General features: G+C 46.5%; 1 protein-coding gene across 1 annotated transcript in view; it reads right to left on the reverse strand.

The window, feature by feature from the left end:
* Positions 1-4,785, reverse strand: part of cxcl12b (chemokine (C-X-C motif) ligand 12b (stromal cell-derived factor 1)) — a 15,899-nt gene extending 11,114 nt beyond the window's left edge. Inside the window, exons 1-2 of the mRNA XM_063198630.1 lie at positions 4,519-4,785; positions 1,341-1,458 (exon numbers count right to left, since the gene is read on the reverse strand). Of these exons, the coding sequence (XP_063054700.1) occupies positions 1,341-1,458; positions 4,519-4,588 (188 nt within the window). The 5' untranslated portion in view covers positions 4,589-4,785. The remainder of the gene's footprint in view (positions 1-1,340; positions 1,459-4,518) is intronic.
* Between the last annotated feature and the right edge of the window lie 12,929 nt (positions 4,786-17,714).

Consider the following 17,714-nt stretch of genomic DNA (forward strand, 5'->3'; position numbering starts at 1 on the left):
CAAGGGTGCAACAGGTACAATGCGTCCTACACCCTTCAGAGTTCAGCCATACCCCCCAGATAGGCTATGTTAATCTCCCCCACATATCAGCTGCCCCTGGGGCCAGTTTACACGACGTGCATCTTAACGCCACACAAAGATCTGGAGCTGGCGTGTAATGAGCCGTGAAAATACTGTGGGTGCACTGGGTGCAGGGGGTGCGGACGTGTGTGTACGCATGTGTGGGGTTGTGAAGGGAACGTGGCTGCAGTTGAGTGTGTGAGTGTGTGTGTGTGTGTGTGTGGGAGGATGGTGTTGCAAATATGGGTGGGTTGTAGAAGTGCAGTTGAGTGCGGGGGGGGGGGGTGGTTTGATGTTGCAGAAGTATCTGCCATTAGTTGTGATGTGTATATGTGGGTGCGTATATTTACACTTAAGAGTGGGGCTGCAAAATATGTGTGAGGTGCAGACTTGTGTGTGTGCAGTTGACTGTGTAGTGGTGCATGCAGTATGTGGGTGCAGACACAGTATGTACTTTATGTGTGCTGTGGAAGACATGTGTGGAGAAAATACATTACGTCTGTCTGCACATACATAGTATGTGGGCTTCAGAAGTGGGTGCAGTGAGCATGGGGATGCTGCTGTGAGTGTGTGTGGCTGTGTGCAGACTTGTGTGTGGAGTTTGGATAGGGTATGTGAAGACATGTGTAGGGTGTGGACGGGAAGTTACTGAAACTGGAGGTCTACACATCCAAGTGTCTGACCAAAGTAGCACACACAGGCCAGTGACGTGACAAATGTCCACTTCAATCAGGATTTTTTGCTCACTTTCTAAATATCTTTAATGCAATGTTTCCAATTGATGGAGCCTGGTTCAAGTCAAATGCCTCTTTTCCACTGCCGGTTTTCTGGTAGGTCTACAGCTGGCCACTTTTTGCTTTTCGAATAGGCACGACACAGCTCAATCGTACAGCAAAAAGTGGCGGTCGAGTCGCACTGTCGAGCTGTGGGCCTACCAGAAAACTGGCAGTGGAAAAGAGGCAAAAAAAACAATCCTGGTTGAAGTAGACTTTTATTTCACTTCACAGATACATAGCGAAGTGAAGAGCATTAATGGGGCGTGCACGGGAAGCTGATAAGGGGGGACAAATGGGTCAGTTGTCCCTGGCCCTGGGAGAAGGTGGGCCCAGAATTGGGTCCTCATTATATTGTATTGTGAGTGTTATGTGAGGGGGCCCTTTCAGATGACTTTGTCCCGGGCCCAGCCAAAGCTGTCAGCGGCCCTGGGTGGGTGTGCACATACACCATGTAGGCTATGTGCAGATGCAGATGTGCTGTGGCGCGCCATGCACACGACTTACATGACTTGGAAGGGGCAGTTGGGCGTGTGGAGGAACTTGATCTCGCGGATGTTCCGCTGCGGAACCGTGTTGAGCGTGGAGCGACACCAGCAGCGCTCCACCAGACTAATGGGCTTGGCTGCGGAGAGAGAGAGAGAGAGAGAGAGAGAGAGAGGAAAAAGAGTGAGGATAGAGTGATGGAGAAATAAAGAAAGAGAGAGAGAGAAAGCGAGAGAGAGAGGTGGAATGATTGACAGAAGACATATACAGAGAAAGAGAGAGAGAGAGAGAGAGAGAGAGAGGGAGCGTGAGAGAGAGAGAGAGAGGAAGGAAAAAGAGCGAGGAAAGAGAGTGATGGAGAAATAAAGAAAGAGACAGAGAGAGAGATCGAGAGAGAGAGATGTGAAATTATGTAAAGATTGACAGAAGAGATATAGAGAGAAAGAGAGAGAGATGGACAGATATAGATGGTCAGGAGGGAATGATGCACAGATATAAGGAGTGAGAGGAGAGTGAGATGGCGTGATATGGAGATGGAGAGAAGGGGAAAAAAGGGATAACAGATATAGAGAAATAGAGCGAAACAGACATGGGAGATGGAGAGATGAAGAGATTAAAACAGAGAGAGACAGAAATGAATGACGAGAGGGATATAGAACAGGGCATAAAGGGGTGAAAAAAGCATCAGATGGAAGGAGAATATAGGAAGAAAAAAAGAGAGGGAAAAAGATGGGGAGGCAAAAATATAAAATCAGTACTGCAAATCAAAAAATATTTCGTCAGTCATTTTCAAATTTTAATTCATTATCTAATCAGCCTAACTTCAATCGTTTAGCAATAAACAAAACATGGCAAAATGAGGCACCACACACAACATGATACACTTTATACAGGTGATGGATTACATGAATCTGTAAGGATTCGATTTGGGACCATCTGGTTAATTTGGTGGTCTGATAGGCTGACTGGTTTCTCACACCAGGGATAATTAAAAACAGATTAGCCCACCGCTCTCTGGTCACTCTTCTGCTTACACGGGCACTTTCCTCCACCAGCACCACCACCATCTCAAAGTGCTGAAAAGCAACCTTTCTTTTCCTGAAGAACACTAAAGAGCAATCTTTTGCTTCCTGAAGGACACTCTAAAAACAAGGCTGCATCAGAGCTTTTTTTACTATCTCTCCCCTTTTCCTCCCTTTTTCTGTCATGAGTATCCTCTCAAGTTGCAAAAAACACGGACAAGGCGCTTTTTTCCGCACTAATGCTGAAGTTGAAGGACATTCCTTCGTGAGCCTACGTTGTCCTGGTACCAACACACTGATACCTCCATTTACCATTGAACACATAAGAGGTCTTCTCAGTGATGAACTGTGTTGGCCTTATTTGATTTAGATTTTTTCCCCCTTCTTTTCTTTTGTCCTTCATGGCACAGTGATGAACTATATTGACTTTATTTGATAGAGATTTTTTTCCCTCTCTCCTTTCTTTTGTTCTGCATAGCACGGAGATGAAATGCTCCCAGGAACCCCAGGTCCACTGTAGCATACATGGGCCATCTATAACATGTTCTGCTGGTGCGAAACCCGCCCGACCGTTTCAGCTTCACAGCTGCTTAACAGCCTTTTAAGTGAAAATAAGATAATCCTGTCCACAAGAGTCACAGGGAGAAGGTCAGTTCTGCATTTTTTTGGGAGATTGTTAGACATTTTCATCAAGTGCTTAAGGAAGTGCACATCTCGGGAGTAGGAATATAAATCAACTTAGTTTGTTTTTATCACATCATCTGCCCTCACCATTGACATGCTAAATAAAAAGCCCAGGTGATCCGGGGCCTGCCCCGAGTGACTCCGACAGATTATTGGGGAGAGTCTGGCGCGGGCAAAAGTGAGCGTCGCGCCTCCCTTTTGTTTATCCCCACGCAATTAGGGCCTAATTGAAAAGAAAGTGAGCGCCACAAGGTAACGTAAACGGCCCACACATTAAAGGGGACAATGGGGGGACACTTGGCGACTGAAACAACACAAGGCAGCGCTTTTGCATAACACAACACAAACTCTTACTCCGACACCTCATCCCTCCCACAGGCTTAAGGCTTAAGGTTTATGCACATTGCCCTGCTAATAAGTTGTCTTTTCACCACCAAATGTCAAACTTGTGACGAGCTTGCAGAGACATGTCCGACTGATGTTTTTTAGTTTTTATACCTCAAGGTTAGATCTAATAGACATGAGAAATAACTAGATATCAAAGAAAATTGTGGAAAAGTAGCCCATCGTGATCAGAATTTATTTTACATCCTTAAGGCAGACACCAAATTATAACAATTTTATTAAAACAAGCTGAAGATATAAAAGGGGGAACTTTTTTTTTTTTAAATCCACGTTATAGACTGAATTCAGAATCTGTCCCTCGTGCCTTATTACTATAAAGGAATAAAAACACCATATCTAAAAACTCAAAGCAATGACCAAATCACCAAATTTTAGTTACAGACAGCACAATCATATATCTACAAAACACTACAACACCAATATGGACCAACAGATGGAGAGGAAAAAAATCCAAGCCACATCCAAGCGTCCTCCAAGCAACAAAATCAACTCTTTACATCAGGACAAACATAAATACCAAACAGATTTGCTTCAAACCCGTAAGTCCCCCAACAAATGCACAACACAACATGGCATTTGCCTTTTTTTTTGTTTAGTTTGGTTTGTTTTTTGTCGCGTGCGGTTGCTGCAGCTGCCCTGGACGCCCGCCACTACATTAGCATGTTCTAGTAGATTTTACAAAAGAGGACACAGCCAACCAACCAACCAACCAACCAAACTGCTTTCCTCCTTTAACCATAATAATGCACCCCAGAGCTGAGCATTATTTTTGGCATTTAATGGAAAAGGCAGCACAGATGACATCCAGCCTCAAGTCCACTCAGTGGTGACACAGAGCAGACAGCGCAGAGCAGAGCGACAGAGACGGAGAGAGCAGAGAGAGTGTGGAAAGAGAGAGCAGAGCGACAGAGACGGAGAGAGCAGAGAGAGTGTGGAAAGAGAGAGAGAGAGAGAGTGTGGAAAGAGAGAGAGAAACGACATCCACAGGAATCAACCGCCAGCCGCTATTTCCTACCCCATTCACCACCTCAAAAGCATTTTTCCACTTAACAATGAGAGAGAGAGAAAAAAAAACTTTTAAGACTTACCGGTACCACTCGGCGTGTGCAGTGCCACTGTCAACAGGACCATCGCCGCCAAGACTTTGACATCCATCATGAGCGACTCTGCGTGTGTGTACTGTATCTGGTGTAGACAGACAGAGAAAAGTGTACGTCTCTGACTACAAAACTCCCGGGTGTACGTACGGTACGTGTGTGTGTGTGTGTGTGTGTGTGTGTGACGGAGAGACACAACAGAGAGTGTGTGAGAGAGAGAGAGAGAGAGGGTAAAAAAGAGAGGTTGTGGTGCGTAGATTCCAGGGCACACTGAGGTGCGTTGGCCCACGGCAGAGTGTTAAATGTGAGGAGGGCTGGCGGGAGTGACTCCCACTTTCTCAGGAAAAAGGCGGAGGAGGAAAAGGGAGGAGGGGAGGGAATGGGAGAGGGGAAGGAGGGCAGGAGAGGAGGGAGGAAGGGAGGGAGGAGGGGGGACTCTGAGCCACCAGAGCAGCAAGTCTTTCTCACTTTCCCTCACTCACTCTCTTTCTGTCCGTCACTTGCGCTCAGTCTACTTTCTTCTGTGAACTTTCCTTCTTTTCCCTTTTCTTCTTTCCCAATCTCTCTGTCCCCCCACCCTCTCTCTTTCTCTCTCTATCTCTCTGTCTCTCTCTCATTTTCTCTAACTCTTTTCTCCGGTTTTCCCTCTTTCCCCTGCTTAGACCGCTCACTTTCCCTCCTCAAACTTCATCTTCTCTCCAGCTCTCTGTTCAGACTCTCTCTCTTTCTCTCTGTCTCTCTCTCTGTCTCTGTCTCTCTCTCTCTCTCTCTCTCTCTCTCTCTCTCTCTCTCTCTCTCTCTCCTGCACTCCGTCTTTTCCATCTCAAGTGACTCTCTTTCTTCTTTCTCTCTCGAGCTGTCCCTCAGGTCGGTCCCTCGTTTCACTCTCCCTGTAGCCCTCAGCTGTTCCTATGTCATCTCTCTCTCCCTCATCTCTCTCTCTCTCTCCTGCCCATGTCTGTTCTATCCCCCTCCACTACATAAAGCACTCATTCTCTCTCTCTCTCTCTCTCTCTCTCTCTCTCTCTCTCTCTCTCTCTCTCTCTCTCTCTCTCTCTCTCTCTCCTGTCTATGTCTGTTCTATCCCCCACCACTACATAAAGCACTCATGCTCGCTCTCTCTCTCTCTCTCTCTCTCTCTCCTGTCTATGTCTGTTCTATCCCCCACCACTACATAAAGCACTCATGCTCGCTCTCTCTCTCTCTCTCTCTTCTTTCTCTCTTCTCTCTTCTTTCCTGTCCATGTCAGTATACCCCCCACCACCTGACTACCACTACACAAAGCACTCATGCTCTCCCTCTCTCTGTCTTTCTTTCTCTCTCTCTCTCTCTCTCTCTTTCTCCTTCCCCCTCCATCCCCTCCGCCACCACACTAAGCCCTCCCGCTGTTCGCCTCAATATTGTTGCACTCCAGCCAAACGACTTGTTATTGTTTATCCGCTCTGTTGTGGTCTGTTGACTTTCAATTATCTGCCACTGCTTACTATCTTCCTGCTCTCTCCGCACTCCTCCACCACCTCCATCATCCCTCCATCCTTCTATCTCTCTATCCCTTCCCACACACACTCACACATCCCCCCCATTCCCTTTCTCCTTTCTTTTCCCTCCCGGGTTCCCTCCTCTCTTTCTTTCTGTTCTTCGATTTGACGTGGAGCAGATGTATTCCGTCCGTCCGTTCATCCCTTTTTTTTCTCTTTCCGTTTCATTTCACCCTTCCGTCATCCCTTCATCATCTCTTCATCCCTCGTTTGCATTCATTCCGTCTGCCCCATGTTCCAATCTAATTGCCCGTCACCCCACACACAAAGAGCCCTCGCTTGTCACAAAATCGAATGTGCAAGCCATGTTCCCTGCAGAGCGCTCGTTCGTTTGCTGGCAGAGAACAGAGAGGGAGAAGCAAAGGGGAACTGTATTGTACAGCTCATGTACACAGAAAAAGAAAAAGAATCGCTCAGCTGTCTGGAAGCTCTCTTGCACTTTCTTTCTTTCTTTCTTTCTTTCTTTCTTTCTTTCTTTCTTTCTTTCTTTCTTTCTTTCTTTCTTTCTTTCTCTCTCTGTGTTTCTCTCTCTCTGTGTCTCTCTCTCTCTCTCTCTTACTCTCTCTCTGGGTCTCTCTCTCTCTCTCTCTCTCTCTCTCTCTCTCTCTCTCTCTCTCTCTAATGAAATAATCAATATCGTGAACAGGTGAGGGAATGGGGCCAACCAACAGTCCCTTCAGGAGGGGGAGACTTTTTGGTCCTTTTCAGTGCACTTTCCCAAACAGTTATCTGTCCTTCTTTGACACGGGGGACTTTCTTTCTTTCTTTATGTCCATGAGGATGTCCAATTTCATCTGGCACAGGGAGAGAGAGAGAGGGGGACTGCTGAAGTAGAGAGGACCTTTGGAGACATTTAACAGTACGAAGATGTTTGATGTTTTTAGGAGAGGCTATAAATTGATATTTTGTTTTCCCTAGGAGAAGATAGACTGATAGGCAAGACAAACAGATATATTGTGCATTTACAGTACACTCCGTATCGTATATACTGTAAACTGAAAATATATGTTGTGTGTTCATATTGTGCTGAGCTGTGCCAGGCTTTCACATGCAAGAGATGGATGATTGGATGAATGGTAGATAAAATGTAAATAGACGAGAAATGGTTATGAGAAATGTCAAAAAAATACATGCACTTCAATGCGCACAGTTCAAAAGTGAAAACTGCAATAGTCTCTTACATGTAGGCTACACGTACTGTAATGTGTGGTATGCCATACACAAGACATCTACCCTGCTCCTGTAGCCTATTTCACATAAGACATGGATGTCAAGATACTGTAGATGGGTAGCTACCTAGATAGATAGATGAGTGGAGAATGAGAGAGGGAGGGTGAGAGAGAGAGAGAGGGGGGGGGGTGAAGGTAAAGAAAAGCACCACACCGTCAGAGTGGGAGACAAATGGAGGGATAAGATAACAGATAATGAGATGAGTTTGACACTTCTGGAGAGGAGGACAAACACGGCCTGGCACAAAGGAGAGAATTAGAGGGGGCATGAGAAGAGATAAACAGGCGCTGAGGGAGAGAAGAAAAAAAGACATCAGACAGAAGAGACAGAGAGAAAAGAAGAGAGAAACAGTAGGGGGACAATATGTGACCCTAAAAATAGAATAACACACACACACACACATACGGGCACGGGCACGGGCACGCACACACACACACACACACACACACACACACACACACACACACACACACACACACACACACACACACACACACACACACACACACACACACACACACACACACACGCACACACACGCACACAGATACACAGGGACAATATGAGAAAGTTGGCCTAATATATAGTAAATGCTGAAAAAAGCTAAACTTTGCAGTGTCAATTCAATAGGCTACTAACAGGGCCAAAGGAGTGAAATTAATTCTAACAAAATTAAGAAAATATTGTGTACAGTCAGAGTGAAAGTGTAGGCTACTTTAATCTCGTGTATAACATCTATGCATCAGGACTTAACACTAAAGATTGAAGCGTTTGGCCAGACTCCAAATCAAAATAATAAAAAAAAAGCCCACTACAGAATGCCACCTGAAACAAGACATGAGCCCACATTACACAGACACACAGGCAGACAGAGGGACAGACACCCAGGCCCAGGGGGTGACTATAAAACCGTGCCACTCTGCGGGTGCGTTGAGGTTGGGGTAAGCCTTGGCGGTGTCCTTATTTAACAAGCTTTAACACCACACAGCCAGGGTTGTACATGGACCAAATACAAAAAAAAGCATGGCCATTTTTTTTGCCCCTGGATCGGTCTCTAAAAAAATGACGAAAGAATAAAAAAACAGCAGTGGTATCTGAGGACAGTCTAACAATTACCACCCGACACACCAACCCAACAGCACAGGAATTTTCCCAGTGATAATTGAAGTCTATTTAACATCTTCTAGTGTGTATTTGGTCTAAGTGTTGAATTAACACTGCATTTGTATTGTGGAGAGGTTATGAGGTTGATTGGGTACGTCTCTGTGGTATCCATCCTTAAGCTTTTGCTCCACACAACTATGCCACACCGCACAGAGACGCACCAAGGCGCGGCGAGCACCAGCCGATCCGACCGACCCACCATCCAACTGCGCAGGAGAGAAGCACAGGGCTCTTTAGCAGCCAATAAAGCCCCCCGAAAGGCCTGATCCCTCATCTTTTAAACGCCAAAATCACAAACAGCAGGGCAATTTAGCCAAAGGTGTTAAAGCTTACGAGTGGCTGCCTGTGTATAATCGGCGTCCTGAGGACAGGGTTGCCAGATGAGGCTGAATATTTCCAGCCCAAAAAATGCTGAAAATCCGCCTGGAAGCGCTAAATCCCGCCCAATTCTATTGATTTATATGGTCAAAAAAAATTCATATGTATTAACTTTAATTTATTTTGGTAAGAGATGGGGTGTGTGTGGTGGGGAAGAGCTGCAGTGTGTGTGAATATTTGTAATGTGTGTGTTATGTATGTTTCTCTGAGGACCCTCTCGAAAACGAGATTTTTATCTCAAGAGGCTATCCTCCAATAAAGAAATTTGAATTTGAAATATGGAAAAAAAGTTTTTTTTCCCCTCCAAAATCCATTTTTACCTGCAGACGGCCATCCTAAGCAGCCCAACTGGGCAGGAAACAACACAATCTGGCAACACTGCTTGAGGAGTTTATATACATCAGCAGAGAAGGAGGAGGAGAGGCGGTGCATGTGGAATTTTGTTTTAAAAGTTATTGTGAAAAGTAAAAAAGGAGGGGATGAGGGCTTATAAATGTGGTTCAATCGCCTGACTGGGTTTAACATGAGAGAAAACAAACGTTTGTGAAACACATACGTGTGAAGTACTTTGCATTTTATTGTCTTGAGCTTTTTTATTGAGTTTTTTTTTTTAGCTCTCTTAAGATTCATCATTACATGTGTTTCGGCTTGCCCGCTCACAGGAATCCTGTTCATGATTTCACAGTCTCCATAAACTTTGAGAAGTTGTATTCGATTTGAAGACAAATTTACATTCTGTTATTCTCAACTGTGCTGCTGCTTTTTCTCTCTCTCTCATTATTCCTTCATTGTTTTATTTACAGGCTACCCCTATTCCACACGTTTGGTCAACAGGTTTTGGTGTCCCTTCGTGTCCTGGAAAAGAACTTCTTCAACCTCCCTCTTTCTTTCTTTCTTTCTTTCTTTCTTTCTTTCTTTCTTTCTTTCGTTCTTTCTTTCTTTCTTTCTTTCTTTCCTTCTTTTTTTTCTTTATCTCTGTCTCTGCCCCCCCTGCCCTCTGTGTGTGTGTGTGTGTGTGTGTGTGTGTGTGTGTGTGTGTGTGTGTGTGTCTCTCTCTCTCTCTCTCTCTTTCTCTCTCCTCCACACACACCTACAGCCATCAGTTTTTGCAGTCCCCCCCCATTCCACACATGTTTGGTCAACAGGTTTCTGTGGTTGTGTCCCTTGTATACGGTCTGGAATAGGACTTAACACTGTCCGTTTCCGACCTCAGTGTGTCCATGTTGTAAATCTGGCATTGGGTCGTCCTTCCCAGGACCCCAGACCCTCTCCTTAAGGGCTTAGGAGGAGAAATAAGAGGAGGAAAGAGGGAGAAGGAGGGAGGAGGAGGAGGGAGGAGGAGGAGGAGGAGGAGGAGTGACAGGAGTGATGGAGTGGACTTGTTGCTGAAAGTCCTTTTCTGCAGTCCTCTTGACCTGGGTGACAAAGCTGCCACTCTTGTGCGCTCGCACACGCGCACACTCACGCACGCACGCACACCTCTCTCACTCACAAACACATACACACACATGCGTGCGCACATGCACACGCGCGTGCGCGCGCACACACACACACACACACACACACACACTCACACACACACACACACACACACACGCACACACGCACGCACACACACACACACACGCACACGCAGGCGCGACACACATACAGACTACAGGGGCCATATAGGGGCAGCTTTTCTTGTCACGGTATAAGGTTTCAAGCCAGACCTTACCGCGCACTCTTTGTTCTCTCATTTTTTTTTGCCAGGAATCAGGCCTGTGCCTATGAACTGAGCTATGTAGCCTAAGCCTAATTGGTCCCTTTCATCCCCCCTATGGTTTTGCCACAAAGCCACACAGACACATTTTTTGTGACGCTGAACAGGATTCGGTCCCAACTGTAAAGCAAAATAAACAGAAATGAAAAAAAAAACATGCTGCTCCGGGTTTAAGGAACCGCAGACATGTGAAGACACTGAAAACGTTGTGCATTTGAAAAATATTTGAAATTAAATGTGGCAAATCCAAAGCATCAAGTAATTTTTCGTTTTTATTTACTTTTTTCCAGATCTGTCAGAAATGACTAAATAAATTCAGTGCACTTGCAGATCACAGTGGTCCCCTGACAAAGAAAATCTGCCCAAGTGACATTATTTTATGAGTGTGTAGACTAATCAAGTTATAGCAAAACTATACAACCATTTCTTTCTGGCTTTCAAAATCCCCCGAGCATCAAACTGGACTCGCATCACAGCAGTAAGAATTTTGATCACAAGCAGACAAGAGCTGAAGAAGAATAGAATTCACTTGTACTGCAGACAGTTGGTTTTGTCAGAGGCTTAAACAAACAATAACAGGAAAAACAAACACAAGAAGAAGAAGAAAGAAAGAAGAAAGAGAAAGGGGGGGGGGGGGGGGGAGAGAGAAAAAGTTTGTTCAGCACCCCTCCTGCCGGGGTCAGGCAGGCCAAAGGTTCCCGTCATCGTTACAGGCTGAAAACTGAGCCAACGATTTCTCCAGCCGCTCTCTAGCTCTCTAACGGGGAGGAAGGGGACCCCTGCACTCTACTGCTGCTGCCCCTGTGTGTCCATCAAGGCTGGATTGGTCATAGGACATACAGGGCATTTGCCTGGTGGACTGTTGATGGATTTGGCTTGTTTGTCCCCTCAATGGGGCACCTAAGTCACGCCCTCTACTTCCTGGTTCATGGGGCAGAGGGAGTCAAAAAATGATTACTGGGCTTGAAAATGAGTGATTTTTGGATTTGTGGTGCATAGGTGGAGGTCCAAGGTTTGGATTGGTGCCAAAAAAAACACTCATTTTCAAGCCCAGTAATTATTTTTTGACTTTCCCTGCCCCATGAACCAGGAAGTAGAGGGCGTGACTTAGGTGCCCCATGCAGTGGCATCAGTCCTCATGCCACTACAACTCACCTCTCTGAGTCAAATTTAAAGATCAATTTTGGTTGTTGCGGTCAAAACAGCTCTGTTGTCACAGGCTTTGTTGTTGGTCTCTCAATGCCTGGCCTGGCGGACCGGTCTTGACTGAAAATGCCCGGTCTGATTTTTCTTCCCAGGCCAGTATCCATACACTGCTGTCCTATCCGTCACGTCAGCCATGACCCCCATCAAACGCAGCAGCACGACTGGTTTCCCACTTAACCACACGACACCGTGCTCAGGAGACACCCACACTAATTGGGGAGCAGAGGCATTCGGGACACTAAGAGTTCTACTGGCAGTACGGTGAATTGTTTTGGTTTTTAATATTCATTGGGCTCTGTCTTAATCTTTTATTGGGACGGAACAACGAAGATACAGATGGGAAATTAGGGAGAGAGAGAGAGAGAGAGAGAGAGAGAGAGAGAGAGAGAGAGAGAGAGAGAGAGAGAGAGAGAGAGAGAGAGAGAGAGACGGGGACGTGACCTAGGCCCGGACGGACTCGAACTTTGGTTCCCCTTGGGCATGCAAGCCCATTCATGGATGGGCGCCTGGTGTGCGTAGTGCTGCAACACCCCACATCAATTCCTTTCAGTAACATTTTAATTCTTTTATTAAGGGATGGCCCATCTCTTTTTCGAGGGGGTCCCATGTAACTGTGAGATAAGAGTTATTTTTCTTTCCTTCAGAGTTTTAAAGCCTGTCAAAATCATAAATATGCAAATCAATGGTTTTTGATCAGTTAATATCTCACAATGGTAAAAGTTAAGCAGAGAATGGTTATTCCTTTCAGTAAATGTGAGTTATTTAGTGACTTTTTACCCCTTTTATTTCAGTCGTCCCATCTGTCTACATTAGTGTTTCTCAACGGGGGCACTACAGCCCCCCAGGGGACATTGAGAAGGAGAGAGCTGTAGTTCCCATTGGGTTGCATTACTCCATTTTATTTTTCAATACTAAGGGGGGCATTGGTGGGCTTATGATGAGGTCAAGGGAACGTTGGGAGGCTTGTGATGAGGCTAAGGGGGCGTTAGTTGAAAAAAGGTTGAGAACCACTGGTCTGCATCCTGTATTTGCCTATCAATGGTCTCTCTGTGTGTGTGTCCAGTTAACATCATACAGTGCCTTATTTCATTTTAATTATCATGTCAGCGTATAAGGGAATGCGAATCGCCAGGCACATGTCAAGGCTGGAATGTTTCCCTGTGTCTGTTTCCGTGAGTAAAGCCTACACAGTCATTTCCATAATATTTTAATTGAAAAAGCACTCTATACCTTTTTCTTCTCCTCTTCCTCTGGAAAATAATTCTTCTTTTCTGTTTTTCTCTTGCCCGAGGTGCTGACAGACTGGTTGTTTTGGCATGTAACCATGACCTATGCAGACAGGAGCAGAATTATTTATTCAGAACTCCTTAAACGAGAATTATTTATGTTTGTATGTCGCGAATAACATGAAAGACCACTATATCATCGTTATGAGCGGTCTGCCCACCCGCTCCTGCTCTTTGGCAAACCATTAGCGCAAAAAACTAAAACCCACAAATGGACTTGGAACAATAAACATGCTTAAAGTGGGCACACACCCAAACACACACACACGGACGCACGCACGCGCACACACACATGCACGCACACACGTATGCACGCACACACGTAGACACACACACACGTAGACACACACACACACACACACACACACACACACACACACACACACACACACACACACACACACACACACACACACACACACACACACACAGAGCCAGCACGTGAAGTGAAGTGGAGCCTGGTAATCATGGGGTAGCACCACTCTGTTCCAATTATACACTCATCCATATGCATTATACTACAGCCAGCAGGTGGGTTCTAGCACTCAACCACACATACACACACACACACACGCACGTACACACACACACACGCGCTTGCGCATGCACGCAGCCACATACACGCGCGCGCGCATGCACGCAGCCACACACACACGCACGCGCACGGACACACACACGCACACACACACACACTCAAGGTGAAAGATGGGGGGGGGTTCACACACACACACACACACACATATTCACTTGCACACATACACGTGCACATGCACACACACACACACACACACACACTATACAAAATGATCTAGAAAAAACATTAGCTTACGATGCGCTTATCTTTTTGCTTTCAGAGACGAGGAGGGAGAGAGAGAGAAAGAGAGAGAGAGAGAGAGAGAAAGAGAGAGAGAGAGAAAGAGAGAGAGAAGGCCTACATTGGTGGTTGTTTATTTCTGTTGTGTGTGTGTTTGGGGGTGTCTTTCAAAGCACTGCACAAGTCTCTGGTTGATTGTGTTAACGCTGTGCCTTTGTGTCTGTGGCGGGACCGCCGCAGACCGTTTTATTGTAGGGGGGTGGGGGTGGAGTGGGGTGAGCTGGCCAGACCAACGAGGACTGCCAACGAGCGATTTCCATCCAGGGGGATGAAAGACTTCCCTCTGCAGGTCCCCGATGCTTTTGAACAAATAAAGAGTACAATCGCTCTGTACTACGGGGGGGACAAGGCGAGCGGAGCGATGCAGGACGCCACAAAAGCAAACACCTCGCCTATAGCCTTCCACTCCCACACACTCCCCTCCCCGTCGAAAACCGCTGCTTTTAGAAATCGACGTGAGGACAGAGCGATGTGGGGATGTGGGGAGTGACTCAGATCGGACATACAGCCACTCGTGCAGAGCTGGGGAAATAAAATAAACAAACTACCATATGTCACTACCCCCCCACCCCCAAACACACACACACACACACCCCGTTTCCCCTCAGGGACTGACTGACTGTATGAGGGGGGACCCAAAAAAAGGATTTCTCTGTTTATCTATGTGAAGGAGTTGCTCAAATCATTCGATCTCTCTAAATATATGGGCAAAGGAATGAAAATATTGAGTCGATTCCAGTGCTTAACGTATTAAATCAACATCCCCCACATGTGCCTGCCTGCTTGTCGGCCTCCAGCTGCGCCTTTTAAAACTTTGGAAGGGACTGTTTTCAGAAGAAGAAAAAAACTGACGACTTTTTTTTATCAAAGGGGAAATTGCCGCAGTTTAGGTCTCCCTCAGCGCTCCCCAGTTATTTTTATTGGTGTGAAGGTTATCAGTTTAACAGAAAGGGGTCTCTGGGATGCAGACACGGGGCTATGTGGGACACACACACACACACCCCTGCAGTGAAATGCAAGGCAGGGACCCTGTACAGCACTCAAGGGTCCCAGCAGTTGACTTAAAGGAGAACTCCAGCCAATTTCAATATACAGTTGTATTGCACACACTGCCTAATAAAACAGTGCAAGGATTTAGTTCGTCAGTGAAGGGGGTAAAATAATTAGCGATAATCCTTGTCCCTTAAAGGGGAGTTCCAGCCAATTTTAACATGGAGTTGTATTGCTCACGTTACCATTGACTGCTCAGTGCCCAAGGACGCGGCAATATTTATATATTTTTTTTTTGCAGCCCTTTCCTACATCATGACTGGATAATCTGCCCTTCAATGGCAAATTGCAGGGACTATATCAACATTGAAACTGAGAAAAGTCTTGGTAGTAGGTTGGATGTTGTAGTCACTGCAAATTTGACATAGCAATATATCTCTAAAACGGAACACATTTGGACCATAAGACTTTGTCATAAGATAAAGGAGGCATAAAGAAGACCATTTTCAGTCTAAACTCAATTTTGACCAAAATAAGTAGTCACTGCACGTTGAATTTGTAGGGCAGTTTTGGGGCATGGGTTTGTTTACATATTGTTCGAAATGTCGAAACTGCTCCAAATACCATCACAAACGTCACTGATGCATTGTAAGGTCTACTGATGTTTTGTTTTATTGTGACTCTAATCTTTGGTAAAGGTCCATGCGCTTGGGGCCCCACCAGTCGATGTAGCCTCGTAATGTACATCGTTACGCCCGTGGAACGATGTCATAGTCATTGAAAAGGCTTAACTACCATAGTACGACACTACTAAAGCATTACCCTTAGAATACATTACGACTTTTGGTCATTGCCATTCTGGTGACAACATATTTATAACATGCAGGGACCATGTCTCCCTGTTTCACCCCTTCATTCATTAAGTTAAGCGCTATGCCAAACACTGAAAGTCCTCTGTGAGACCCCTATATGTCTTCATTAAGCCACCAGCGATTGTGTGTGTTTTAAGGAGGCATAATGGTCTCCAACTCCGGGGGTGTTAATAACCCAGTCTCTTGACTCCACGAAACACGTATACGTGACCATCCGAAATCCCCCCCCCTCCCCCATTTGTTTTCACCAAGGCTAAAAACCTCCCATATTAAAGGGCATTATGTGGTAGTATAGCCTGCTTGATTACGCATTCTCGTCGAGTTCCCGGCCTGTTTCAATGGAAAAGAAAAAGACATGGTCGACGACGACGACCAAATAAAGTTTACTCTCCCCCATTCCTTTGTGTGTTCCCTCCCTGCCTGTAGCTGGCTGCAACCCCAAAATGGATCGGTCCAATGGACGCCTCCATGTCCGAACAAAAGGCCAATGCAGCCCTATGCCTTTTCCCCCAGACGTTCGCCAACAACTATATTCAGGACTGGCTGCCAATGCAGCTGGGGTGTTTGTCGAGAGCATAGTTTGAACCGAGAGTTGTCACTATGGTCCCCCCACCCCCCTCCCTTCCAAACCCTCACCTCCCACCCCCTGAAACCCCAGTTGCACCACCATGGTTTGGGTGGTTGGGTAGCAAAGTGGTTGTTTGGTGCTATAGGGTAGGGTAAAGGTTTTGTGGAGGTGAAGGCCGTTGACAGCTTTGGCTGGGACCAGAACAAAGTCATCTCGAAGGCCCCCGCAACACGCGCACGCACACACACACACACACACACACACACACACACACACACACACACACACACACACACACACACACACACACACACTATTTAATGGGACTCCATTCCTTTCTCTGGGCCAGGGACAACTGACCCCTCCCCCCCCCTGTCAGCTTCCCTGATGGTGTGGTGCTGTGGAGAGTGAAGGGGGTCTCACTTTACTCCAGTGTTTCTCAAAGTGGGGCGTAAGCCCCCCTGGGGGGGCGCAGAAGCATCTCAGGGGGGGTGTGTAACATCTGATTTTGTTTTTTCCCAAAGGAAATGATTTCCTGTCTCGTCAATAAGTTTAAAGCCCTCACCATCATTATATTATTAATTGTCATGAATTTGAATAGCATAGGAAATGAACACACATCTACATTCGACTGCAGTCCCTCTTTGCTTAATATCACCAGTCACCTTTCCTTTGATTCTGCGCACCGATTGCAAAATCAGTCTGCGTGAATAGGCTACCGCTGTTGCTTGGGGGGGGGCTTGGAAACATTCAGACCCTCTGAAGGGGGGAATGATGGAAAAAGTTTGAGAACCACTGCTTTACTCCATCAGGCTCACTACAGGACGAGGGCCTCTTGGACGGGGGGATAGTCTGTCTCACACCACTGGCCCTCTCTGTGCCAGGCCATGGTGGCGACTGAGGGGATCTGAAGGCAGGGGCGCCAACAAGGAGGGGGACAAAGGGGTCAGCTGTCCCAAGCTCAGAGAGAGGCTGGTGCCCAGAATTGGGTTCTCATTACATTGTAGGCATTGGTTGGGGGGGAGGGCTTTCAGAGAACTATGTCTGGGGCCCGACCAAAGCTGTAAACGTCCCTGTCTGAAGGGGCCAAAGCATGGGGAGGGTGGATGGGTGGTGCGGGAGTGCATGGTTGGGCGCAGGAGAGCTGGTGAGACACGGTGGAGGGGGCTCTGTGGAAGGACATGGAGGAGAGTGTGGGAGAAGAGCATGGTTGGCACTAGTGAGATGAGGTGAGACATGGTGGAGTGTTAGGGGTATTGAGGGGGAGCGGAGGGGGAGCAGAGTAGCAGGAGGATGATGATGGGTTCTGGGGGTGGCGG

The sequence above is a fragment of the Engraulis encrasicolus genome, chromosome 1, assembly GCF_034702125.1.
Source record: "Engraulis encrasicolus isolate BLACKSEA-1 chromosome 1, IST_EnEncr_1.0, whole genome shotgun sequence".
In the NCBI taxonomy this organism is placed as follows: domain Eukaryota; kingdom Metazoa; phylum Chordata; class Actinopteri; order Clupeiformes; family Engraulidae; genus Engraulis; species Engraulis encrasicolus.